General features: G+C 43.6%; 1 protein-coding gene across 1 annotated transcript in view; it reads right to left on the reverse strand.

Annotated features, from left to right (window-relative positions):
- Rapgef4 (Rap guanine nucleotide exchange factor 4) overlaps positions 1 to 27,354 on the reverse strand; it is a 287,611-nt gene that overhangs the window by 91,983 nt on the left and 168,274 nt on the right. The window contains exon 6 of the mRNA XM_051166215.1: positions 23,899 to 23,918. Coding sequence (XP_051022172.1) covers positions 23,899 to 23,918 — 20 coding nt within the window. The remainder of the gene's footprint in view (positions 1 to 23,898; positions 23,919 to 27,354) is intronic.

Consider the following 27,354-nt stretch of genomic DNA (forward strand, 5'->3'; position numbering starts at 1 on the left):
TGTATCGAGTAACAAAAAAAACCAGAGAGATAGAAATGACAAGAAAACAAACAAACAAACAAACAAACTCTGCATTTCCACAGGAAGAATGACATTGGCATGAATGAGCTCAGCAGTAGACGGACAATCAGTAGAAAAGATTCAGTGACCCCAAACACAGGTCATCAGAAACCTTTCCAACTGAAATGGAAAGAGAAAAAGATACTGTCCTATGTCCAAACCCAGAATGTCTAAGTATGCTGAGGCAATTTCTAAGGCAAAACACATATGTGATTAAAAACACACATGTACTTACAACACCACAGGAAGAAAGTAAAGAGAACAGATACTTTAATAATGACTCAGATTCTCTCAAAACTTAACGACAGACTCCAGAACCAGGAAGTTCACAGAACACCAGGAAGAACAAATGAAAACAAACAAGGGCAACAGCACAACAAAAGCCCTGCACTGGGGCACGTCAGGTGCACACTGTAGGATCTAACACAGGGCAGTGAGATGGCCCAGCAGACACAGTACTTGCTGTGCAAGCCTGGTGACCCGAGTTTGACCCCCAGAGCCCATGTAAAGGACAGAATTCACAAACTTGTCCTCTGACCTCCAGGCACACACCATGACATGCATTCACCTCGAAGCACCCATCAAACACACACATGCACACGGACACACATACATATACACACAGTGAAGGAAAGAAAATGTCAGCTGAGACAAACAAACCTCAAGGGAATTAATCCCCTGCCATCTTGCCCTTCAAGAAATAAAATGCTACGTTTGAGAGTTACCAATCATAACAGTTCCTTTAGGCCCAGCAGTGTGTGTGTGTGTGTGTGTGTGTGTGTGTGTGTGTGTGTGTGCGCGCGCGCGCGCGCACGCATATCGGAGTGGAGTGGGATGGGACATTTTGTTTAGTTTCCTCTTTCTTACAAATTGGCCCAGATTTTCTGATCCAAGGCCTCTGGGTAAGCTCCTGTTCTGTCTGCACTTGGGGTGAGAAGGGAGAAGATGTGAGTCAGTCAACCACAACATCCCACAAGTACCACTGTCAGGTCTTCTCTGGCTCACGACAGTAATTTTTATGGACATCTAAGTTGTGGGGAAGAGGACTTAAACCTCTTTCTTTCCATCATTCAGGCTTCCTTTCTGAGAAATGCTAGCGGCAAATCACATCGTATAATTGTGTGCTCCTCACTTTCAGGAGGCAAAGGCTGTGATGGAGCAGCACATCAATGTTTGCCCTGTGCACTGAGGGGTACTTATTAATGGTAAGTCTAGCACTACATGTACCACCCTCCCACACACACCCCGCCCCATTATGGTCTCAAATTTAAACTTGGGTGTGGTGAGATACTGGAAATTTTGGCATTTATTTAACATTTTAAGAAACTCGACCCACTCTAGAGCTAGGCTTCAAGCTCCTGCTCAGGATGTGATTTGCATAACATGTCTTAGAAAATCTAATTGGGCTGAAATGCTAATTTAATTATCATACACAAACTAATATGGAAATATATATGAGCTCCCCTACTCTCCAACACAAATGCTAAGACACATTGCCCTCCGTCTTGTGCTTATCACTTAAAAAGAGTTTTCAAGAATTTTCATATCAAACCACAAACAGTTACCTGGTTTTGCACTTCTGTGCATTTTTTTATACCTGTATGGAAGCCATTGCAGACATGGTATGATTTGTTGAATGATCATTTATTGATAATTATTTAGCAATGTTAACCCGAGATAAAGCCAATGAGAAATTATGGGATATTTTCTCTCTGTGATGCTGAAAAGCCCAGGATTCTACCGTGAGGAAAAATATAGTTAAAAAAAAAAAAGTGAAACTACAATAGCAATGAGTATATTATATGACTTTTAAAAGGAGGACAATACAGCTGTAGCAAACAGACTTGCAGCAAACCTTTCAGATGCTTTGTACAGAACTTGTGGTAACAATTTTCCCAAAATTCTACTTCACTGCACACTTTGAATGCAAAGAAAAGCAGTACACTGAGACAAGACACTGGAAATGAGACTGTATGTTATTTTTCTGGTATTTTAGTTTTGTTTTATTTTCACAGCCCATGGAACATCTGCCAATATAGTGGATAGCCTGCGTGACTAGAATGTTCTCATGTACTGACTGTGGGAATAGTCATGCAGAAGATGCTGGGAAAGGCCAGAATTCTCAAAATACAAGTATTGTAGGGTTGATTAGCAAGCTGTCTTTTTAACTGGTGAACTATGACTAAGTACAACCTGTCAATAGCCCAAGACCACACAAACACTGTCCTGGAAACAAAACCATGCCGACAGTATCCCTGAACTCAAGAATCGCACAGTTCAATGCATTAGCCACTGGCCTCATGTAGGCACTCACATTTATGTTAATTAAAATGTGAAAATTCAGTTCTTTAAGCCCCATGAGCTACATGCTAAGTGCTAGTGTCAGTATGTGTTCTGTCCCAGCCATAGGCTTCTCTTTCCTAGAAACTGTGATGGTAGCCTTAGAAGTCTGCATGTCTCCATCTCTCCATATTCCCCATCATCCGCAAGCCCATAGCTAGCACATCCCATAGAAAGCATGGATCAGATATAAAATCCAACGTTCCTGGGCTCCCCTTCTTGCTCAGAGTGCAAGCTGAACACTATAGAATGATTCCTGGCTGCTTTCTGTCCAGCCCTTCCTCGTCATCCTCCTCTTCCTTCTTCTAGACACTGAATTCCAAGACGATCTCTGCCTCACACCCAGTCCAAGCCTTTGTTCAAACATACCTGTCCAGAAATGATACTCGGCTCATCCTCGCTCTAAATCAGCATCCTTCCCCTCTCGCTGTACAGCACCTTACACCTTTGACACATGGCTTTTCGTTTCCTGCCTGTACTCTCCACTGCAATGTTGGCTTTGTGGACTTCATCATGCTTGCTCTCCTGTCCCCCAGCTCTCGGTATACGGAACTACTTGAGACGTTATTATTGATGAATGAAATGATTTCTTAATTAATGAATTAAAGCCTCTCAGCAGACTTCATTTAGTAGTGAAAACTTATACATTCAGGTATGTTGGGAGGAAAATGGCTGCTGTTTCTACTGGATCTGTGATTGAGAGGAGACAAGTCAATGCTTTGCACATCACACAGAGATCTCACTAAAGTGCAGATATGGGATCTGCTGGTCTGAGGTATGATCTGAGGCATGTCTCTACCTCTGCTTTAAGGTATTGGTACTGTGGTGTGTGGGTACCAATCTGAGCACTGGAGAATCCGTGAGTGCCAGCAGCATTCTGTGCACCTATAACACAATTCTTTACTAAGATGTGTTTTCCCTGAAGACTGGGCCACAGTAGCGTTAACAATATTTAAACTACCTAATTAAACTTAGATGCCTCCCTCCAAGGAATCATTTCTCAATAATTTTTGTTTTTATTGTTTTGAGTATGAAAATACCTTATATGAAAACCAAATACTAGTAATTTAGTAAAAAAAAAAAAAGTATGGTTACTTCAGTAATACACCTAATGTTCACAAATAAAAGGCTTGATAATTTCTAAACTACGAGTAACTAATTTCAAACAAAATCATTGTGTGAATATAAGGATTCCAAAGATAGTAAAAGACAACATAATCCCTCCCTTGCCAACTGTGCTGCTAGTTTTATGTCAACTTGACACAAGCTATAGTCATCTGAGGGGAGGGAACTTCAGTTGAGAAAAATGCCTCTATAAGACTGAGTAGCAGGACAGCCTGTAGGGCATTTTGTTAACTAGTGACTGATGGGAGAGGCCCAGTCCATTGTGAGTGGTGCCACCCTGGGCAGGTCGGGGGCCCTGGGCTCTATAGGAAAACAGGCTAATCTGTCTATGAGGAGCAGCCCAGGAAGAAAGAGTACTCTTCCATGGCGGCCTCGGCATCAGCTCCTGCTTCCAGGTTCCCGTCCTAGTTTGAGTTCCTGCCTTGGCTTCACTCAGTGAACTGTGACTCAGGAGACACAAGCTAAATAAACCCTTTCCTCTCCAAGTTGCTTTTGTTCACAGTGTTCCCTCACAACAATGTCACCCCAACTAAGACAACATCCCAAAGGAATACGGAAAAAAGAAAACCTACCCCACAATTCATATTTATAAAACTAGTACTTGGAAGTGTTTACAAAGGGAATCTAAATTTCAACAGTATAAAGTATTGTTAACATTTTTGGGATATAATATGTTATATTCTTAGTCTAGCTAGCCAAGGTAGAACGGAAATGTATCTGTGGATCATAAAAATGTCAGAATCTCTAAAAAGACCATGGACTGACAGACTGAGGGACAACACAGCCAAGGGCAAGACCTGCACTATACCCCATGACCAAGACTTGTCCTGAGCAGGCAATGAACTTGGGAAAACCTGCTCTCCCCTGCCAAGGAGGATGGATTCTGCCAAGCTGACAGAGCTGGGGCCGCACACTGGAGCCTGAATTGTTTTCAAGGAGGCTGGAATTCTAGAGTGTTGAGATAGCTCAACTGAAGTTAACATTCCTTCCTTCACTGGCAGTACAGCAGGAGGAGTGGTTAGCAACCTGTAGAGTCAAAGCCTCAGTGTAGAGAGGATATTTACAGATACCACAAATAGTGACACACATACAATACGCAGACAACGTTGCAGCGCTGGGCGTGGTGGCGCACGCCTTTAATCTCAGCACTCAGGAGGCAGAGGCAGGTGGATCGCTGTGAGCTCAAGGCCAGCATGGTCTACAAAGCGAGTTCAGGACAGCCAAGGCTACACAGAGATTTGGAAATGTCTTCATAAACCCACGGGGCACAGACTAGTCCTTAAGACCATGCACCACGATGACACACATTAACATCCTACATAAAACAACCTACAATGGCATCATATTCTGGCGTTCTAGCTGGACTTCAAACTGTGCAAATACTAAATCCATGCGTGTCAGGAGAGCTATACTAACCCTAAGCCAGAAGAATTCAAAGAGGACTATTCTGGTAAATGATGCTGAACTTGGGTTATTATAATCTTGGCTTTGGGTAACAAAATTCTTAAAGATAAAATTGGTCCAATTGGGACACACAGTGGAAGGATCTGAGAAGCTATGGACACTCAGCTGGCTACAGGTGGTTCTTCTGATCCGTGGTGCCTTGAACTTTTCTAATCAATGAAACAGATGACACAGTTAAGAGAACCCCTGGAGAGAAGGGTGTGTATCCCTGTCCTTTCTTTTGTCTCGAGGCTTTCTGTTTCCTCCACATAGGGGCCAGGTCTGCCCTGGGGACCCCTCTGTATTCCCCAAAGCTCTGCCCTGCACACACTCCGCTCCTTGAACTGTAGTTGCTTACATGTTTATTTTGCTGAATACTAAATGAACTCCTCAAAATTAAAACCCACGCCTTCGTTATCTTAGAGGCCCCGTGGCACCATCGGTGGATTATTCATTAAATATTTCCTGGAAGAACATGGAGAAACCTCTGAGGAATGTTTACCTGACTGAGGAAGGAAAAGAAAGAGGAGAATTTTCCTCTTTTCATGTCTGAAATTCCAGTTCCACTCTTCACTGCGGATAAGGAAGGCCCACGTGCACTGGATGCCAGCATGAGCCGGTGACTGACATGGTTTCTTCTCCCTCCCTAGGCAAATTTCTCCCCATCAAATCTGTAATGTGGTGTTTTGCACTGGGAATAAGAAACATTTATTTCAAGGTTAAAAACCTTTGTATTTCTTTTAGATTGAAATATTGGCTCAATCCTTTAGATTGAAAAATATTCCAGAAGACAGATCATCCTAGAAAACTGGAAGCTACCTTTTTTCATGATGTTTTGATTATTTTTTTCCCTTGATAAAAGCTCTATCAATTTTTGAAATTTCATTGTTTTGATAAACTTTTGGGGCGAGTCAGTTTTGAGAATGTCATAAAAGTGATAGTTTACGATGCGACATCCAAAATTCTGCTTATAATTTCATGGATTAACAAACCTCTGGAAGCCCACACACAGACTTTAAACCTGAACAATCATATTTTTAACTCTCCAGAAACAGACTGTTACATAAAGACAAAACAGAAACCCAGAAAATACATTCATCAACATAGATGTCCTCTGAGAGACTCCGCCCAGCAGGGGATCAGGACAGATGCTAGGACTCGCTGCTGGACTCTGGGTGGACTGTTGAGAGTGGTATGGAAGAATGGGGGTATGGAAGGATCCAGAGGGATCAGGGGCCCCACAAGGCAGATCTGGACCCAGGGGGCCTGCGCAAAATGTTGCGCCAACCAAGGACAATGCATGCAGTAAACCTAGACCCCCTGTTCAGATCTAATTAATGGACAGCTCATTCTCCACTGCTGTGGGAGGAGAAGAGACTGCTTCTGATATGAACATTGGTGCCACCTCCCCTTGGTGGGGAGGCCCGGTGGCACACAGATGAATGGGAAACAGGCTATGCTGTGGTCATATGATGGGGGCAGAGGTAGGTCCCCTTCAGTCAGAGGTCTAGGGGAGGGGAATAGGGCTGAAGAGGGAGGGGGTGGGAACAGGAAGATACAAGTGAGTAGATAACATTTGGGACATAATCTGAATAAATTATAATAAATTAAAATTAAAATAAAAAAATGAAATAAATGGGCCCCGTTCAATGTTGCATACTGTGGAAACTCTGCAATGTGTTCTATAAGGGCAGAATGAAAATGCACTTATGGTTATAGATGATCATTCTTCACCTGTCACCAACTAGTGGCACTGATAAAATACCTGTGGGGCTTCCCAAGGTCAGAGGATGTGCAACACATGACTGCTCTTTTAGGATACTGATAGAGAGCCTTTCAACTAGGCATGGGATTTGCTCTATTTTCAAGCAAGGGTGTAATCATACTCTACATTAAAATATATAACTCTTCCTTCTTGCATAACCCTAAATCATAAGCATTTTTACACAGTACCAAAGGACTCTTTTCAGTGAGAAATTGTATTAATAGTAGGTGGCATAATTTAATGGTCCTCTTGTCATTGTGCCTTAAGCTTATATCTAGCGGAACTCTGTATGCGTACGTATCTTACAGAGACAGGTTTGTGCCGGGAAATGGGAAGGGGGGGCCACAACTGGCCTGTGGGTCAAGGAAGGTGCCTTGAGTGGGGTGGGGCTCCAGTGCCTTTAGCAGGAAGAGGATTTGATAGGCACAGGGAAGCAGAATGGAGTTGCAGACTGAAGCCAACCAAAGTCACGCTGGTGGGAGGTGAAAGCACCGGGCGTTCCCGAGTCTGGCTGGCGTGCGTGCGTGCGTGCGTGCGTGCGTGCGTGCGTGCGTCTGGGGCTGGGATGAGGTGAGACAAAGTGCCTGAAGCCAAGATGTACCAAGACATTGTGGTTCCACCAGTGCTCAGAACAGACACTGCAATGTCGGGTTACGAATCACAGCAAAAGCTTATCCTTAATTTTCAGCTTTTAGCTTTTTCCACTACAAAATGATGCATGTCCACCAGACAGTATATCTTAACCATACAAGGCAAAAATATTATTATTTTAGGATCTGAATATTAATCCTTCTGAGTGGATAGGGGGTTTCCTTCATTTTTAAGTGAGGCATAATCACTCTAAATAAAATTTTATATTTCTTCCATCGTATACAGCACTATCATAAAAAATCCACATATTTATCTAAATTCTTTTTAATAAAAATTTTATTGAAATATGACATAATTTAATGTTTTTCTTGTCATTGTACCTTCAAGGTGTTCTTTTTTTTTTTTTTTTTTTTTAACAATTTGATACTATAAATATGCTACAAGCTTAGGCTGAAAGTTTCAGTCACCCACTCACTGGAGGTGACCCGCTCAGAACGGGGTTTTAGAAATAGAAGATGGATATCACGGATTAAGGTTTTACGACGATGACAAACTGGAACATTTTCACAGGAGACAACCTTGGACGGGGGACTCTTAAGAAAGTGGTCTATCTTTGGCTTCTTGAATAGTCATTCTGGCATAGGATTCATAAATATTAATAAGAACAAATTAATCAGTTAAGATAAAATTTTCCAATAGGAAAACACAAATATATTTTCCTAGCATGTAAATGCATCCTATCTAAAATGCCCTTAGCTATTATTTTAATAGTCTTGTAATTCCCAACTGGGAAAGGTAAAATAATTACTAAAAAAAAAAATGGGACTCTTTGTCCTGTACTTTGAGTTGAAGATAATACACTCAATCGTCTTTTGTACAGTCCTCTGCATGGTGGTGTATTTATCTGTATTGATTGGAAATTCTAAAAGAGGATTTTTCCCCCTGCCTAGAACAATCTAGTGAGGCAAAGGTACAATAAACACAACCTCAGGACAAATACGAGAACACACAAACAAGAGGCTCTGAAAACCTGGACGGGTCTGAGGGCCTGAGAACGGCGTGCATTTGATCCACATTATACACAATTCCTGGAACAGTAAAGGCCTATTAATGTTTTCAAGAAACCTTTTAAACCTCTACAAAGCTCATCAAAACCAAAAATGATCAAAGCTCGGAAAGCATACCATATAAAATATGAAAGCAGGCTGGAACAGCAGCATACTGCGTAAAACACCAAATTCATTTCCAAACTGGCTCATAAACCAGGCAGGTTCCCTAAACAACAGTCTTTTTTGCTTTTCTTTTAACCATCAGGTTGTACTAATGCAGACAATGGCTCCAATCACATATGCAATCTGAGTTCTTTCAATGCCAAAGAAGTACTCAGATATATTGGACTTTTAAAATTGTTGCTACCCATATATTTATCTTCCTTCCTCCTGCAGCGTTCAGGAAAAAAGAAAAAAAAAAAGTTTCCAAAATTTAAAGCCTTATTATTACTAGGAAAATAATTAGTCAAGGGAAGCACAAGCCTACTTCAGAAACCAAGCTGTTTCTACCTCAAGGTTGCAGTTTTTGTTTGCTTTGTTTTCTTTTTAATCCAAAGGCATTCGAAAGGCTTCAGAAACACTCGAAACTTTTGCAAACACAATGAGAATGAATCAAATGCTATTATGTTCTTTGACTGACTAGAAACTGAGAGACTGTGGACATGATAGCCACAGATTTTCACAGCACCCCGAGTGGGATGTGTTAATTACCAAGGCCCCCTGACTAAAGCCTTTGACCAGACTTGGTTAAGCACCACAGAGGTCGGTGAGTAACAGGCTCTTCTGTATCCCCATCTGACACCCCTAGCCCAAAGCCCAGATGCTGTACTAGGCTTTCCAGCCGTGAAATCAGAGTGGGACAGGAGTCACACCTTGCTGAGTGATACAGCCCTCTCTGGGTACTTGTCCCAGGCTTCTAAGACCCACCACAAACCTTTTCTCTCACTCTATCCAACTTCAAGCACTCCACCAAACTCCGGGAACGCCACCATTCTTTGTTTTGTGTAGCTTAGACAATTTTTAAGTGGTAGGCTTCGTTTTCAAGCAAATCTCTGCCAACGAAAGACAGAACTGTGAATACACCATTGTCTCAACACTTAAACCCTGAAGAATTGCCAAGAACTGAAAGAGTTTTCATTCTTTTTCCACCGTGTGGTTCCCTCCAGAAGGCAGGGTGGCCGCAAGAGGACATTTCACAGCACAGGAAGGAAGGGGAAGGCAGGCATCTCAGATGTCTACACATTTCCTCTAGAAGGCAGGGAACTCGTCTCTGTGCGATTTAATCTCTTATGAAATGTTCTTGCTTCAAAACTTTGCAAGTCAAATGCCCTCAGGTGACTTGTGGTGCCTGCAAGCACTATAAATAACTGTTTTTCATTTCTCATCAATTATTTGGCAATATCATTGCTGTTTTTATCCAAGTAGCCGCTCTGAGAGGCATTTCTCTCTGGTTATCATTAGGAGTTTAAGCCTGTGATCTTAAGGTATTGCTGAGGGGGTGTGGAATCTTTATGAGGCTACACAGCCGAGGAAACTCCAAGGCCACATGTTTCCAGGCATGTATCCCAACTATACATACACAACCACCCTCAGGTTGAAAAGCAGACCTGTGCACAAAGACTGGGGCGAAGCACAAGATGTTCAGCTTTCTTATCTGATGCAGGGTGATGGGGTAAGGTAGCTGCCTGAAGAGGACACTTACAGCAAAGTAAAGTAGCGAAAGTGAGGAAGGCAGGAAGTTGTGGGCTGGCCCATAAGATGTCATTCAGGACACAGGAGAGGGTAAGAGCAATTATTTATAAGTTTCCATATGACCGTTCTTCAAGCCGATAACTGAACACCAACAACACTTTGATGAAGGGACTCTTGTCAGCCCTATTTCACAGAGTAGGAAAGCGAGGCAAGGCAAGGCTAACTCCCTGTGGCCACCCTTCTGGCATTCGGGTTACTTATGCTGCCGACTTATAGCAGCTGGGAGGGTTAGTGCTCCCAATAGCAACAATCCATCGAGGACCCAGACATTGGCTTCTAATAGCATCTTTGAGTGAGAGGAAAAATTAATTATTTGGCAAAATGATTGGATATAATACCCTGTAAGGGAATGGATTAAAACTATTTAGCTATAGCAGAAGACGGTGCTCAAAAACCAAATAAAACACAACGAAACAGGGAACAGTGAAGCTAAAACTAGAACAATTTAAGGAATAAATTCAACTATCAGTGCTAGGCTGTAGCACCAAGTATGAAGCAGACGAACAAGAGTTCGTAATGATACATAAAGAGACTGAATTAATGAATAATTATGGAAAAGAGGCAAATCTCCCAGAAGGGATTCTAAATACTTATATTGGTATTGTGCTACCAAGGACTTGGGACACAGCTCACTGTTCCTTTAAAAGTCCACCATGGGTTGTGCATAGTGACATCCTTTCACAGTTGTATGCTAAAGGTGGGCGGGTAGGGACAGTGACCTCATGGAGAAGAAACTTGGCAAGTACACCCTAAGCAGGTGAGCAAGGTCAGTGGCAATTGTGTTTGGTCATACTGACAGGGCATATTTTGAAATGATTAGATACAAACAGTCCACCTCTGGGTTTCTTCCCTGGAGGGCAGAATATGACTCTAATTTAGGAAAAAGATCAGATAAATCCCAACTGAGGGACACAGTATAAAATGCCTGATGGGCATTCCTATGAAACCGTCAAAAGTCACAGAAGCCAAAGGTCTGAGTTACAGGCAAAAGTTGCCTAAAGACTAAATGCAGCCTGGTGTCTTCAATGGGATCCTGGAAAGGGAAATGGGCATTTGGTACACATGAAGGAAATCTGGGTGGACCACGGGCTTGGGGACAACTGTCGATGTTAGCATCTTTAAGTGATCGGAAGGAAGAACTGCTAAGATGTCTGCTCCATCTCAGGGAGGTCACCCTCAGCAATAAAGAGGAAGTAAGGCAGTCTTGGTGAAGGAGAGCGTGGAAAACCTGCAGGCAACATGCCTGCCCATCCACAAGTTCCGCAGGAAGTTCTTCAGACAGGCAAAGGTGATTCCAGAGAGAGACTGAGAACATCAGGAAAAACTGGAGCAAAGTACCCCAAAATAACCCTAGAAATGGGCAGGGGATAATGTGAAAACTAACTTTGACAAGATACATAGATAAAGTGTAAGGGCATATAAAAATGTTAATTACAGAGGAAATTCCTCCCCCTGTATGGCTCAGTCAATGCTAACTACTTTAAAAGTCTTTCTAAAAACCTAATTGAAAAAGACAGGTAACAAACTATATACTATGTGAACACAAACTCTCTCTCTCTATATATATATATATTTTTTCCTTTGTGTGTGTGCATCACATGTGTATATGACATATAAGTGCTATGGTGCAAGTGTGTGAGGGTATACACACCCATGCAATCAAGTGAAGGTCCGAGGACAGCTGGTGTCCTGCTCTGTCACTCTCTCCTGTGTCCCTTTGACACAGGCTCTCTCACTTAACCCGGAGCTGGGCTGGCAGCCAGGAAGCTTCAACCATCGCCCTGTCTCCACAGCTCTGAGGTTACATGTGTGTATGGTCACACTCAGCCTCTTCTGTGCATCCTGGAGATTTGAACTCAGGTCCTTATTTGCTGAGTCATCTCCCCAGCCGTGTGTGTGTGTGTGTGTGTGTGTGTGTGTGTGTGTGTGTGTGTGTGTGTGTGTGTGTGTGTACACACCAGGTGGTGGCATTCATAGGAGTTGTAAAAATTAGTTTTATGTTTCCCAATACTCAACATAAACTGTCATATTTATGATCAGGAAGACATTATATTGTAAAACCTACCATCTTGCTTCTCTTCACTTTAGGCTCTTGGCAGAAACGTTTCCTTTAGGCACACATCTCAGACTCCTGTGACTTATCTGAATGTAAACTTGGCTCCCAGACTTTTAAGGACTTAAAATCAGATAGATTAAAAAAAGAATTCCTTGAATATTCTAGAAAAGCCGGGACAAGTTATGTCAAACCTTGTTTTAGCACCTAGGTCCACCTTGCTCAAAAGACCTAAGAAGATCAATTCTTGCAATCTCCCACCACACATGTTCAGGAAACAGCGGTGAGGAAGAAGCGTTTCTGATTATGTGGGATTCTCGGGACTTCTAAGCACAGCACTCACTGCAATCAAGGCTATGGCAAAGTGTCATGTCAACACTATTCTGCTAAGTGCTTCTGCCCCATTTCTTCATAAGCAAGGAATGAAGACTACCCACGAATAGGGTATTGATTGCATCACGATGTCCGCTGGACATGCATTCTCAGGAAGGAGACAGGGAGCAATTATTCCTCTGGTTGCCCCTTTCCTGTCTACAAAGCTGAAACCACAGTAGAATCCTCCTCTAGTTAGCTGGCCCAGAGTTTAGGTGGAGGGGTCACATGACCCACACTATCTCAATTAGGGTGTTTGCACAAGGTTTCCTCACAGCAGATGCTGGTGGAAAAACCAAACCAAACCAAACCAAAACAAAAAAACAAGAACAATTGAGGGCCATATTTGCAAGGCTCCCAAAGAACAGAAAGCAGGGCCCTGGGCTCCCATCGGCCCTCCACCAGCTTCCATGCTCTCTGGAGACCCCAGCAGTCATCTCCAGTGTATGCTCCTGATTGCTTTTAAGGTGGCTTCTTGTGGGTTTCTGTCTCTTGCACCTTCAAAGTCCTGAGCTACAGGGCATAAGATTTGGAGACTGCAGTCCGGTGTTGTGATCGCACGTGGGGAGTGAGTGACCAAATACTCTTTCTTCGGAGACCCTCCCCCTGCAGGGACGAGCATCATGGGGGTGGATACTTTGGTATCTTGCCATGTGTTTCCCGTCTTTGTCCTCCCACACCTGGATATAATTATGCATTCACCTATCTCCCCTTCCATGCCCTATGAAGTCAGAAATTTGTTTTATTGCACTTTGAATCCCCAGACTAAAATGCAGAGCCTGCATAGTACATAGTAGTTGCTTAGCCAGTGTCAGTAGATTTCAAAAGGATTAAATAAACTATGGCCAGTCTTAGGATTACACCATGACCTCACTCCTTGAAAAACTTTATTAATTGGAAATTTGTAAGCAGGCTAGAAAGTTAATTTATTCAAGAAAAAGTGGTTAGTAGCTCATGTAGTAGTGTAAGAGACTGTAAAGAGGATGATTAAACTAATTAAGAAAATAAATTGTTTCAAGCAGGCCACAGCCATTTAGTATCACCAATTCATATAGAAATAATTTGTGGGCTAAGTTTCAAACAATAGTCCTCTACCTATTCATTAAATAAGGCCTCTGGGGATGTTTACTAAGTAACACTTTGTCAGCCTGGCTCATTTGTTATTTGCACTTGAAACAGTACATAAATCAGCCTCATACTAATGGGAAAGGTGACACCCGCAGTTATACACGGTTTACTCACAAACATAAATTCTCTTAAAAATCTACAAAAATATAATAATGGGTGAAAACAAACCTAATAAACTTCTGGCTGATTTGTGTCCCCTCTTTTATTTAATTGCTTTCAGATCCATTTTATTCCATTCATTTGCTGGGCAAACGCTTTTGGGCACAAACCCCCAGCACCTACCTCACTATTATTTTCTGATCAAACATTTACTGTAATTAACTATTGATTGGGCATAGGCAGAACACAAAAGTCTAAATCACTCCACGTTCCTGGATACTACCTTGCACTGTGACCTTGAACCTAGGTCCTGGGACCTATTCTCCCCTCCCTTTCTCCACCAATGGCAACTGCATCTTTCTACCCTTTCAAGCCAAAAGCCTGGGAGTCATTCTTATAGCTCCTCCCCTTACCTCATATCTCATTCACCAAATAATTCTACGGATTTATGGATGCCGCGCTGTGCCATCACCCTGTAACTGTACCTCCTCGCCTTTAGCTCTCCATAAAGTACCACACTGGGTCCCCAAGAATTGAAGAACTCAGGCATGCTAGTTAAATTATTCCCATCCCCATCTCGTTATGTATGTGAACTGGTTTCCCCAGTTCTTACAAGGATAAAAACCAAAAGGAGTAAATAAGTAAATAAACAAATAATAACTTTTCAATAACAATGTATTTTAATGTTGAATAATAGTTATGTATAAAATATTTACATTGTTTCTATACTTGTGCACAGATACGGATAACAATCAACCAGTCAAGAAGGAAAAAATGCAATAAAAACATCTGGCTATCAGAAAAATTTTAAACACCGAGACTTAAGTTTCCATGCCTGCTAGAAGATGCTATGTATAAGAGGGTGGTTCATGAGAGAGACTTCCAATCACAGCACACATCACAGCCTGCAGCTTCCAGGTTTACCCTGAACAGCTAACACCTGGACAGCCCAAAAGAAAGAAACGTGAACTTCTGTTTTCTAGACCACACACTGTTTTCCTTGTGTTTAATCACCTAGCCTGCATGTTAAGAATGCACTGATGCAACGGTACAATCGTCAGCCTAGGATAAAACCACATGACAGTAAGATCACATTCTCAGGATGTGACTTAAAGGAGAAAAAGAAACATCATTGTCAACAGTGAAGAACCTACAGTATATTTTAAATGGTAGCGGGTCACTTCTTGCAATGCTTGCTCTGGTACAACAGAGTTAAGTAAGTGCTCAAGACCTGCTGCTCAACAGACCTGTTCCTTGGGAGTGCTTGTCTGCCTTGTGAGATTGGAGCTCTGCATCTTCCTATGGACTCACAGGCTAGACTGCATTCAGGAAGCAAAAACATCACCAACATGATACAATAGAATGTATACATCCACATATGGATGGAAGGGCAGATGGATAGATGGTCAGATGGACAAATGAACATATGGAGAGATGTACAGGGGTCTTTTCAATTTGGATTGATTTGAATGTTCTCAAGGCCTAGGAATCTTAGAAAACAACATTTACTATTAACATTTTTCCTTCAAACGTCTTGTTCTGTGTAACTCAAACGTCAATGTTAGGAATGCTAGAAACCCTGGAATGACCACCAGAGGGAGCCCGTGTGTTTTTCTGAGCCTACAAAATACCAAGACGAGAAAAGGCTTACAAAACATAAAGCTAGAAAGCAGAGGGGAGAGGGGCTGCCGCTGTTTCAGGAATATCTCATTGACAGATATTGGCAGATGCATCTTGCATTCGTGATACAAATCCCCTTGCTCGGCCGTGGTCTATCCCAATGCTCTGACCCAAAAAAGATGATTAACAGAACACAATCTTTTTAAAAATTCACATACCCTAAGACTAGAAGGTCCAGGGGGGAGTGCGGTGATAGCGTCCATGGCTCTCGGCCGTGCCCCAGGCAGACCTTCTCCGGCTTTTCTTAAAGTCCCTGCTCTCCTTCTCTATTCTGGTCCATCCTTGTGGTTAACTGGGGGAAGGTTTGGGTGTGGTTTCCTCACTTTGTTTGGGATCAGGCTATCAAATTACAGCACTTGGTGTGACTTGGGATTTTTTTTTTTTTTTTTTTCCCTTCTCCTGTCTGAGCCAAATGATGAGGGCATTAAGGATGACTTTCCGTTTACCATCTTGAAGTCTTCCTGCATCTGAAAACTGGACCAGGTCCTAAACAGGACAACAGAGGACCTCCGGCAGGCCCAGGTCAGCCACTCCTAAACTAGAGAACTGGGCCAGGACCGAGGCTATCTGGACAAGGCATGATCTTAACTCCCAGGCATACGGGCTTACATTTGACAGCATTATCAAACTGTGTAACTACCGTCTCGTTAGGCTTTTTTGGGGGGTATATTGAGAGCCTTAACCACTGATCTACAAGGAAATTGAAACCTACAGTTTCAGTTCATTACTGATAGCAATTAAGTGTCAAGGTCACAAACTTTGATGAAGGTTCCTTTCCAGAAACATGAATTCTAATATGCGAACGTCAAACTCAATCGTATTCCTAACCTTTGAGGTAGAACTTTTCTGTCTTCCTTTCCCTCTGACTACGATTGAAACTGTGTCAGGAATGAGTTGAATGACTTAGCCTTGTTTCCCAAGTTTCTTTTTCACGTCTAGATAGGGTAATTTTATAATGTATGCAAATAAATTAGCACAAACAAACTGAATTCTACAGGGTTAGGCCCTTGGCTAGATGCTGTTAGGCTCAGCGTGCTTATTAATGCTGCTAAAACAGACTCAGAAACATTATCATTACGTTTATAAATGACGCCCAGTTGGGTGGGACGGCTGATGGTTAGGAAAACTGGATTGAAATTTAAAATGATCTTGGTGAACAGAAAAGGAAAAAAAGGCCAAAATTCAATAGGAATCTTTGCAAAATAGCTCACTCAAAAGTCGTGGGGAAGCAGAGCACAAGAGCAGTGAGCAAGCGCAGGCTATGCAACTAGAGGAAGAGCTGGAGGCCAGAGTGACCAACAGGCTTTAGAGGCGTCAGCAACCTGCTTCTGTCACTTAAAAAAAAAAAAAAGGTACAACTTCAGGGAAAAAAAAAAAAAAAACAACGGGGACATTGTCAAGCCAAATCCCCTTCTAGACACAAATTAGATAACTCTAGGAAAGGGGGTGTTGCTTGGACCCCAGCTCCTATACCTTGGGAAATAGGTTTGGAAGGCAACCCTTTTTAAATTAAAGTCTGGTAACATTAACCTTATTAGACAAAGTTCCCAAACTCAGTTCCTTTGTTCATGTAATGCTCACAGCCTAAAATTTCTTTTCCCCTTCTACTTGGGTATCACTTCTTTCTCCTTGAGGACACTCTTAGTCCCTTGTTCCCCCAAGGCATCCTGCCCTGCCATATTGTGTGTACTTCCACAAAGCAGATACCATCTAGCACTGGGCAACAATGCCCCACAACTCCTAATTTGGCATGAACTACAGTGGTGAAGAACAGACGAAGGAGGAGGCTTAGAAGCTGTCAGGGCTGAAGAGCTCTTAAGGCCACACTCTGCAACCCCATGAGCCCCCATAGCATCCTATTACACTTATTTTCTTGGTGTTTCCCTCTATCTGGGGCTGCTAACCCTGATGGGAAGCCCCCCCAGGCTTCATTTATTTTTCACGGGCCCATTAAGAACCTGAGATTGATCAACAATGTGTGATAAATTCGAAGTTTTGAATAAATAGGCAATATATTCTATTGATAAATTGAAATACATCTATGGATAATTCTGAGATATTCTTTGGCCGAGACAAGATGGTAAATAAAAGTATATTGTGGTGAAAATAATTTAAATAGTACTGAAAGCTGGCACAAACCTGAACCATAGTACTAACAGTGATCAGACAGGTTTACAAAATGTAAAAGAATAGGAATGGCTACACATCTTTCTACATGCACCAATTTGTATGTATGTATGTACGTACAGCACGCATACATCTATAAACATTTACCAACTTAACAACTATTGTGACAAAATTTTCCTAAAAGGCAATTTGGTTACAAATTCTCAAAACAGGAATGATAAGAACTCAGCTGCGTCAAACCTAAAAGACGCTAGATCTGAATTAGCCGAGATTGCTCTAGCCACCCACAACGAGGATGAAGATGAGCCTCTACAGTGCACGATGAAAGGTTTCTAAGGGCAGCAGGGCAGGCTGCAGAGTCAGCCTGACTCCCGCAGTGCTTTAGCGTAGATATGACATTGATGTTCTTCTTCCTTGCCCACGATGGAGCTGGTTCCCAGCTTCCGAGTCCATCGAGAGACCTCATCTCATGACAGGCCATTTATGAAAATAAAAGCAGGAAGGAGCTACTGGCTAGAGGTGGGGGGTGACGTCGGGCCTTTGTCGTTAGCATCATCATTATTATTTTGAGCATCAAACACTACGTTGCCCCGTTTCTCTGTTATCTCCCGCTTGTGTCAAATTATATCCACTGAAAGTAATGCAAGAGTATTCTTGAAGTGCAACCCAGTGATGGAAGCACAGCTAATTACCTGTAGTGAGCTGGGCATGGTGGCGCACACCTTTAATCCCAGCACTCAGGAGGCAGAGGCAGGTGGATCGCTGTGAGTTCGAGGACAGCCTGGTCTACAAAGTAAGTCCAGGACAGCCAAAGCTACACAGAAAAACTCCGTCTCGAAAAACCAAAACCCCAAACCAACCAAACAAAAAATACATCTGCAGTGTATAAGCTCTATATCAAGGTGTTGTTGGGGGATGGTCTAATGTATTTTGATGCTAAGTAATAAAAAGCCATCCCACCTGGCCAGGGCAGGGGAGATAGAGGTGTGGCTAAGGTACCTGGGCTTAGAGAGAGAGAGAGAGAGAGAGAGAGAGAGAGAGAGAGAGAGAGAGAGAGAGAGAAATTCTGGGAAGAAGATGCAGAAGGAGAAAGAAGCCAAGGAGAAGGTCCCGAGAGGAGAAAGAACACCGCCATGGGTTAGACAGAAGAGAAACATGTGGCAGGCATGGATGGAGATTCGGCCCAGATGAAGAACATTAGCAAGTATTTGGGATTATGGATGGGAGGTAGCTTGATAGAAGTTATTAGAAACAGATGGCATGGGACTGGGGCAAGGATCCTAGACCTGCCCCACTATGGGAAGTAGTTTAGAGAATTAATGTCTGCCCTGCCCCAGGTTAACTAAGTCTATTCTAAAATATAACAAGTTTCAGTGTCCTAATTGATTGCTAGCAGGACCTAGCCAGGCCTACTAATAATACTGGTAATTTAAGAACAATAAGGTACTTTAAACACTGTGAAGAAACATGAAAAACAATCATCAGATAGAACCACAATATTATACAAAACAATTCTACAATATACAGTGAGGCACCACCCAGGATATCCCAAGGTGTGCCTCTTCGCCACACAGACTCACAACCAGCAGGTATCAGGCTCAATGCAGAAAACATCCAGAGGCCACCAACACCTTGACCAAGAGATGAAGTGTCCAGGGTTCAGAAGCTACCTACATCCACTGCTTCCTGCATAGACCAACAGCGGCTTCAGACCACCTAAAAAATTCAACCACCTTCACACTGCAGAAACCAGAGAGAATCGGAGCGAGAAACACACGAGAAACACGAAGGCCCACATTTATAGCAGCTGAGAAAGGGCGGGAAGAAAAGGCACAGAGAAGCCCCCGCAAGGACATTCCTCCCATAAAACACATAACTCACAAATACAAAAACAAACATCTCTTCAGAGGCTGGAGAGCTGAGGTTGTCCTTGGCACCTTGGCCATGAAGTCACTGGTGTTTTCTTGGAGGTGGGGCAGAGTAAAAAAGTCTTGGCTGGCTGGCTGGGCCACCCTTCCTCATAGGCCAGCTTGAAAAATGAGTATTTACTTAGCATACAACTTGCAGGACCCAAGAACAGTCGGGCTAAATCTAATCTTCACTCTGGTGATAAGCAGTTTGCCCTTCAGATTCAGAAAAGGCAGGCTCAGGATTTTCTTGAGCTTTAGAATTTTGTTGTTCTGTCCTGTGAAAGCTTTCTCTGTGCGGGCGCCCTGTCCTCCACACCTGCATTCAGATCTCACTGATGCTGGTTAGGGACCTGGTCAAACAACAGAGATCCCCGCCCCCGACCAGACAGAGGAAAACAGCTACAGGGGGCAAGCCTTGAACCCAGGGCAGGATGTTTTCACAGGCTCTGGCCTTGTGGCAGGCACTTTACCAGCAGTGTGCTCCACAGAAAACCATGTGAACCAGCAGCTATGCTCAAAGCTGGAGTGAAAGGATTTGTCTGGTTTTAATGGACTGAGAATTTTACGATTTAAACTTGCATGGGGAGGGGGGACGGCACATTTTCCTTTCTCTTCATCTGGCCCAGCATTGCATGATCGCAGTAAAAAAAAAAAATAATAATAATAGCTGGAACACATTCAATCTGCTTTCTCCAACCTTGACAAATGACAGCAGCAAAGAGAAAGAAATGTCACGAAGCACGGCTAACATCCCTAACACCCTGACTAACAGTTCTTTTTGTCCTCTGCCTAACGAGGTGGTTCACAAACTGTGAGCCAGTAGTTCCTTACCAAGTTGTGATTTCAAACTTTAAAATCTTCCCGGTAACTTCCCCCAAATGATTCCTCCTCTACACATCTCCTGATCTTTAGAAGTTTGAGAAACTCTCATTTAAACTAATCCCCTTACAGGAGGTTGCCCTTTGTTTGGAGAGGAGCCACGCCCTCATTCCTAGGTGTACCCAGGTGGTCTGATGCTTGGAATCACCCTCAGATTTGAGGGGACTCTGCTGTCTCTGGGGGAGACTCCTCACTGCTGTTGACTCTGTAGCTGCCTAGGAATGAACACTTCCGAGTGGAAACAAGATGTTGGTATTCAGGAAATAGATCTTTTTGTTTTTTTTTTTTTCCAGCAGCCCCCTGATCAGGCTCCATTCTCCTGCTTTTTCCACACAGAAAGAACAGAACTTTCTAAAATAACAAAACCTTTTGGCAGTTGCCTGCCTAAAGACTCAGCACAACGAACAACAAAATCTCCCTGGGGCGGGGTGGGGTGGGGTTCAAAACTCTCACAGAAAGGCTCCTTTCCTTAAAAGCCAGCTGTCACATTAGCTGGAAAGCCTGTACCTGGGGTTTTAACTTCAGTTTTAAACATGGCCAGCCGGATTTGGCATGTAAAGACACAGATCAAAGAGAGGGTGCCCTTAATAACACCTCCAGCTGTAGGCAATCACAGAAGTGTGAAAACAGCCCGCTTGTATTATTGACTCCACAGTCCTCTTTCTAATGTAGCTCTCCCTCGCTGTGTAAGGTTCCAGCGTCCTGGGTCCATCCTCCATAGACAGCCCTAGCCCTCAGAGTGGGTGGTGGACACAACAATCCAGCAAGTGGCTATGCGGAACTGACAGAAAAAGAAAGTTCTATTTCTGCACAGTAAGACCAGGTCTGGAATTAAAACCGAGCTGGCAAAGTGGTTCAAAATGCTGCATAGTGATGTCCTCATGTTTGATTAAAAGTTAAGCCTGGTGATTAACAAAACTGTGAGTGGAAGCCAGGGAGGAGAACGCATTCTTTCTACAAAGAATCTGTCCAGACACCGAAGCCATCATCGAAGCACTTTCATTTCATCCCACAGGCGTATTATCGTTATTTAGGAATGCGTGGGAATACAGTGTCTCTCAGCATGTGCTTAAAGAAGAGGAAGGATAAAAGAAAATATCATATCTCAACTTGTCCCTTTAAAGGGAAAAATTTCAATTAGCCCCACTTGAAGGCTCTTAGGCCTCTTTTTATCTCTCTGGAACTTCAACTCTCCTCATGAATGTCTTTCATCTCCTCTGCCTTATTTGACTGTGCACTGGAGATCTTCCCAAATTGCATGTGGTATCATTACATCTATTCTGGTTGCTAGTACAGAGTATATGCATGCTATGGTTTGCTATAGAACAGTCAAGAATAAACCCCAGTAAGTTTCTCCCACTATGATGCCAGGCTGGCAGCTTGTCCAGTCCCCCAAACCTTTCAGGGCAGTATGTTTCTGGATCTGAGGTTCACAGTTCACCGGATCTGAGGTTCTGCAAACTTCAAACTCCAGTCTTGTCTGGAGTTGAGTGCATAACAGCTGTTAGGCCCTCCACTTACAGCCCTGTTCCTGTAGGTCCCACTGCAGGGGGCCCCCAACCTAAAGGTCACCCAGAGACTAAAAGTGATGGAATTTCCTTTTGAAGCTTAGACCATGTTAGCTCCCCCAAGGTTCAGGCATTCTGTGCAGTCTCCAAATCACCAGCTGTCCCTTGGGGAGGAAGCTGGAGGCCATTTTACCATCTTGATTTATCTCACACTCTGCAAGCTGTTTGTTACTTTGTGGATGCTTCCTGGCTTCCTCATCCAAGATGGTGGCAGGATCAGCTTGTTATGTTACACTGTAGCCTGTTGCTTATGAATCTTGTGAAGCCAGGTCTCTGGGTTTTTTTTTTTTTTTTAATGTACAGACTTGGGTTTTGCTGTTGTTGTTGTTTGCTTTTGTTTTTAAAAGCAAAATATAGACAGGTTCATTGAAGAGAAATATTTTAAGGAGGGCGAGGCTGCTTTTCAGAGAGAAAAGGTAGCTGGGAAATGATACAGTGCCTGAGGAAATACTAATTACAATGATAGCCCTAGCATTTCTGAGCTCTATTGCTCTCACCCTATGCTTTCCATCAGTGATCTTATTCAATATTCATAACAGACTTTTGAGGTAGTCTTGACTAACAGTTACATTTTAGAAAGGAGACAAGGATGTTTAGATAAACCAAGCAGCTTGTCCCAGGCCCACGGCTGGGCTCTGAAATGCTTTGCTGAGCTAAATAAAGTCAAAATCTGGTGTGACATTTATAAGCGGCATTGTTAAGACTGGAACCCCTAGCCGGGCATGGTGGCACATGCCTTTAATCCTAGCACTAGGGGAGGCAGAGGCAGGCGGATCGCTGTGAGTTCGAGGCCAGCCTGGTCTACAAAGCGAGTCTAGGACAGCCAAGGCTACACAGAGAAACTCTGTCTCAAAAAACAAACAAACAAACAAAGACGGGGACCCCTGCTTCAGGCAGTAGAACAGTGGGGTAGGACCCAGCATAATGAAAAAGAGGGTGGCTTACAGAGTCAGCTCTCTGAAAGGGAATACACAGATAACTTGAATTTAAAGGAGACTGCATATCTGCCGACAGTTGCAGGACTGAGAGCAGAGGAAGGGAAGGGAAACCATTGAGAAAATGGTCACTTAGGTACAGCAATCAAGAACAGGATTACAAGGTGCACATCTGAGTACTAACCACACATCATGATGGTCGTCCCTAGGCATTTTCACCCTTAAACCTCACCAGCTGCTGTGTAAGCCTAGAGTGTGCTTAGTAGAATTAACACCACCATTGTCAGTACAAGGTACTTGCCACTGAGCTACACTTGTTCTTAGCAGACATACTGAACGCCGCTGGGGGAGGCTGTACTTTTTTTGTTGTTGTTGTTTTCATTTGTTTATTTTTCAAGACAGGGTTTCTCTGTGTAGCCTGGCTGCCTTGGACCTCGCTCTGTAAGCCAGGTTGGCCACAAACTCAGAGATCTGCCTGCCTCTGCCTCTGCCTCCTGAGTGCTGGGATTAAAGGATAGCAATGCCCTGGAAGCTGTATCTTAAAAAATCTCTCCCACCCATTCTCAGAAAGCAATTATGGTAATTAGCCATCCTCAGTTTCCAAAGAGAAATGCTGATGTAGTGCGCCTGGATATAATTAGGCAAGTTCGTCAACAGACCCTGGCTTTCACCGGTTCTATTCTCATGAAGGAAAAGCAACTGGTTTTCTTTGCACAGTTACAATAATTTGTTCTATTCACGTAGATGCATCACGGCAGGGGGGGAAAGAAAACACTTAGCACTGCATGCTTTACCCTTAGAACAATCTTTCTTTGGACTAAATACCAGAAACACGTGACAATCATCACCTGCTCTCCTGGGCATTTTAAATGACTCACCCAAGATGCCACAGTGAGATTAGAAAAAAATATTTATCGCTCTGTTGACGGTGGATGGAGAACCTTCCTTGGCTTGGAAGGTCACTATGGGTGTGTTTTACCTTATGACAGTGTATAGAAGCTAGGCAGAGAGGGGCTACTCACATTCTCCTTGTCAGGAAGCCCTAGAGGGAGAAGAGAGAAAAGAGAGGCCATAAGTGAGATGATCAGCCTACACAACCGACCCACACTCTTTCGCTGAAGGAAGTCCAGCAACACTTCCATGTTTTCCACTTGTGCAGCTTACACAGGCCTATGCAGAAAGAGCCATCAAAACTCCGTAGCATCAACTCCATAAATCAAAGGATTGGGGGACAGAGAGCTGTGTGTATAGGCAATAAAACCCAGACTTATTTTGTCTCCACCACGTGCTTTACCCTCCTGGTGGTAAAAATCTCTCTGTGGCTCATTTACACTGTTCAAGCAGCTCACCCCACTGACTGGACACCAGTGCACTCAGAACCGTGCACAGATGGAGCTATCCTACCATTTGCACAAGCACGGCTTTACGATGCGAGCCACCTCACTCTGCTCCAGTGACCCGAAGCCAGTGCAAGTGGCATAGACAAGCCACCAGGACACTTCTGTTTTGAGCAGAGCCCCTTCCTGTTGCGCTCAGGCCGGTTGGCAGCAGCTGTGTCAAGGTGAATAATTCTCTCAGTTCCCCTAACTAAAAAAAAAAAAAAAAAAAAGCCACTGTTCTTCTGTGTACTCACCCAGCCCTTCATTTACCAACATTAGACAAGCACCTGTGTCCACTCCTTTTCTTTTGGTGGACACAGTAAGGGGGCAACTGTGGAAAGCCACAGCTTAGCAGAGTTCACTAAGCTCAGAGCAGCGGGCACAAAGTTGTGTTGTATGGAGGAAGAAGATAGCACAGGTGGGTCTCATGTGTGGCCTTGCTTCCAACCAGCGGCTCAGTGTAAGGTGGTTTGCCCCACAAACCTACAGTGTGTCCAAATTCTAAGTATACGGGGCACTGTTCTCAGGTATGGCCACACAATTGCCATATCAGCCTTAACAGGATGCGGTGGGTGGTCATCCCAATAGCAGCAGGGAAGTAGATAAGAGGCCTCAGACCAGAAGAGGTTATTTAAAAACTTGATCTAGTTGGAGTTTTGTTCCCTTAATCTGGAGAGTGTCAAGACACAAATGCTCAGGCAGGAAGCAGGGGTATTGTAGGCAAGTCTGCCATAGCATCCCAGATATGTCAGAAAGAGCCAGGTAGCCTTGTGACAGCACTCTGAAATTCCTCCTGCACCCAGCCATCGAGACAGCTATTGAGCCAGCAGCTGCCTGGTGGGACTGGAACAGACTGCCTGAGGAGAGCCGGGGACAGTAGACTGACTCCCTAGAGTGTTCGCTAAGTGAAAGGTACAGTTGCACAGATGGCTACATATGAATGGTGGCCTCTTAGGGTACTTTTGGGGAGCTACAAGAAACAGGTGGGTTTTCAGCCCATGCAGGTCTTGACAGTTGGGCTAAGGCGTACAGATTCTTGGATTGCCACCTTCCATGGATGGCAACAGCAATCAATAAAAGGCTTCGCACAATAGAGGAATAAAAACAGCAAAAAGGAGGAAAAGACAATTCAAATGAAAAGACAATTTATTGGTATTGCACCCTTGTTGTCTTAGTTTGCAGGCGGCTGAGGCAGGAAGATCATGAGTCTGAGGCTAGCCTGGAGTACTTAGTAAGACTCTATCTAAAAAAAAAAAAAATGGGGTGGTGAGATGACACAACAGGTAAAAGTGCTTGATGCATGCTCGGCCTGAGTCCCATCCCTCAGACCTACATGGTGGTAGGAGAGAACTAACTATCCTGTAAATTATCCTCCCATCTTCATGCATGTGGTGTGGCACATACTTGCACAAGCATTCACAGAAGATGTAAACAAATGTAATAATAATTATCATTTTTAAAGAGACACCAAGACCAGACACAATGGCTGCCACTTGACTGGGTCCAGTTCAATAATTGTAATAAAGAGATTAAGTTTGGAGAGTCTGACTATTGACTGGGCAGTGGATGTTCTTCAGAGAAACAATGGCAGCTCTTTCACGTGGTCAAAGTGTTGCCTAGACTTAGAAAAGCCTTTATTTTCAGAAAGGTCTCCTAAAGCCGGGGGCGGGGCTGGGTACCTGCAATCCTAGACACTAAGGAGGCAGAGGCAGGACGACTGCAAGTGAGGCTAGTCTCCCAGTGTGTGGTAAGACACAGTCTGGAGAGAGAATGAGAGGACACCAAGTTCAGGCTCCTAAATTAAGCTTTTAGGAGAAGGTAAAAGGAGTGGGAAAGAGTCAGAGCTGCAAGTGTAGAGAGTGATGCAGGAACAGAAGGATCATGCAGCAGAGCCCTGAGGTGCAAGGGCGACCCGGGCCAGGAGGTTATTAAATTAATAAGAACCATGGGAGCTGTTGAGGCTATTGGTGATGGTTAACTGCGGAGTATTTAAAAGTACTGGGCGGAAGCCAGGCTTCTCGGGGCTGGTGATGGTTGGTATGAGCTCATAATAGCTAATATATTATGCACGGCTGTTATGTGCCTGGCACTCTTTTAAATACTTGGCACATTTTGACTCATTTAATACAACAACCCTGGGAGGAAACTGAGGCATGAAGCACCTGTCTTGCCTGAGGCCACATAGGTAGGAGACAGCACAGTTGATTTTTTTTTTTAACTCAGGCATTCTTAGTGAACTAGTTTTTCATGGCTTAGCCAAGATGAGGAGGAAAAGAGGAAATTAAGAAAGAAAGAAAGAAAGAAAGGATGAGCCTCAGCTTTCCTGCTCAGTTTTCAGGGAGTCAGATGTGAGGGGAGGGCAGGGGCTATGGAGAAAGACAGTGACAGCATCTCCGTGAGGCAGAAGGTGAGGAACCCTGAAGATTCTAGTCAAGCAAGAAGGCGGCCCCTGCAGAAAGTAACAAACAGGAGAATGAGCTGGCATTCAAGGGACAAAGGAGAGGGTAGAAATGCTGCCTGCCACATCCATCTCTGGTTGCCCAAGTGCCACAACTTCAGATACTTCATGCTTGGTACGTTGTTTTACACACGCGCACATGCACACGCACACGCGCATGAGCACATGAACGCACACATGCACCTGCAGGAGGGATGGGATGGAATGAAAAAGACTGAAGAGATGACTCAGCAGTTAAGACCATGTGCTGTTCTTCCAGGGGACTGAGGCAGCTCCTAGTACCCAGGTCAGAGAGCTCACAACCGCTTTAAGGGATCTGACGCCCTCTACTGGCCTCTAAGGGCACCTGCACTCAGATGAAAAGACACATACATAAAAATAAAATCAATCCTTTAAAAGGTAGCATGCAATCAGAGGTAGGCGGATCACTATGAGTTTGAGGTCAGCCTGGTCTACAAAGCAAGTCTAGGACAGCCAGGGATACATAGAGAACCCCTGTCTGGAAAAAACCAAAAGAAAGAAAGAAAGAAAGAAAGAAAGAAAGAAAGAAAGAAAGAAAGAAAGAGAAAACACACACCTCACCCACCCCTAATTTAAAATCTCATCCAAGGGAGGGTCTCTCTCTGTCTCTCTGTCTCTCT

Source organism: Acomys russatus, chromosome 24, assembly GCF_903995435.1.
Source record: "Acomys russatus chromosome 24, mAcoRus1.1, whole genome shotgun sequence".
NCBI lineage: Eukaryota > Metazoa > Chordata > Mammalia > Rodentia > Muridae > Acomys > Acomys russatus.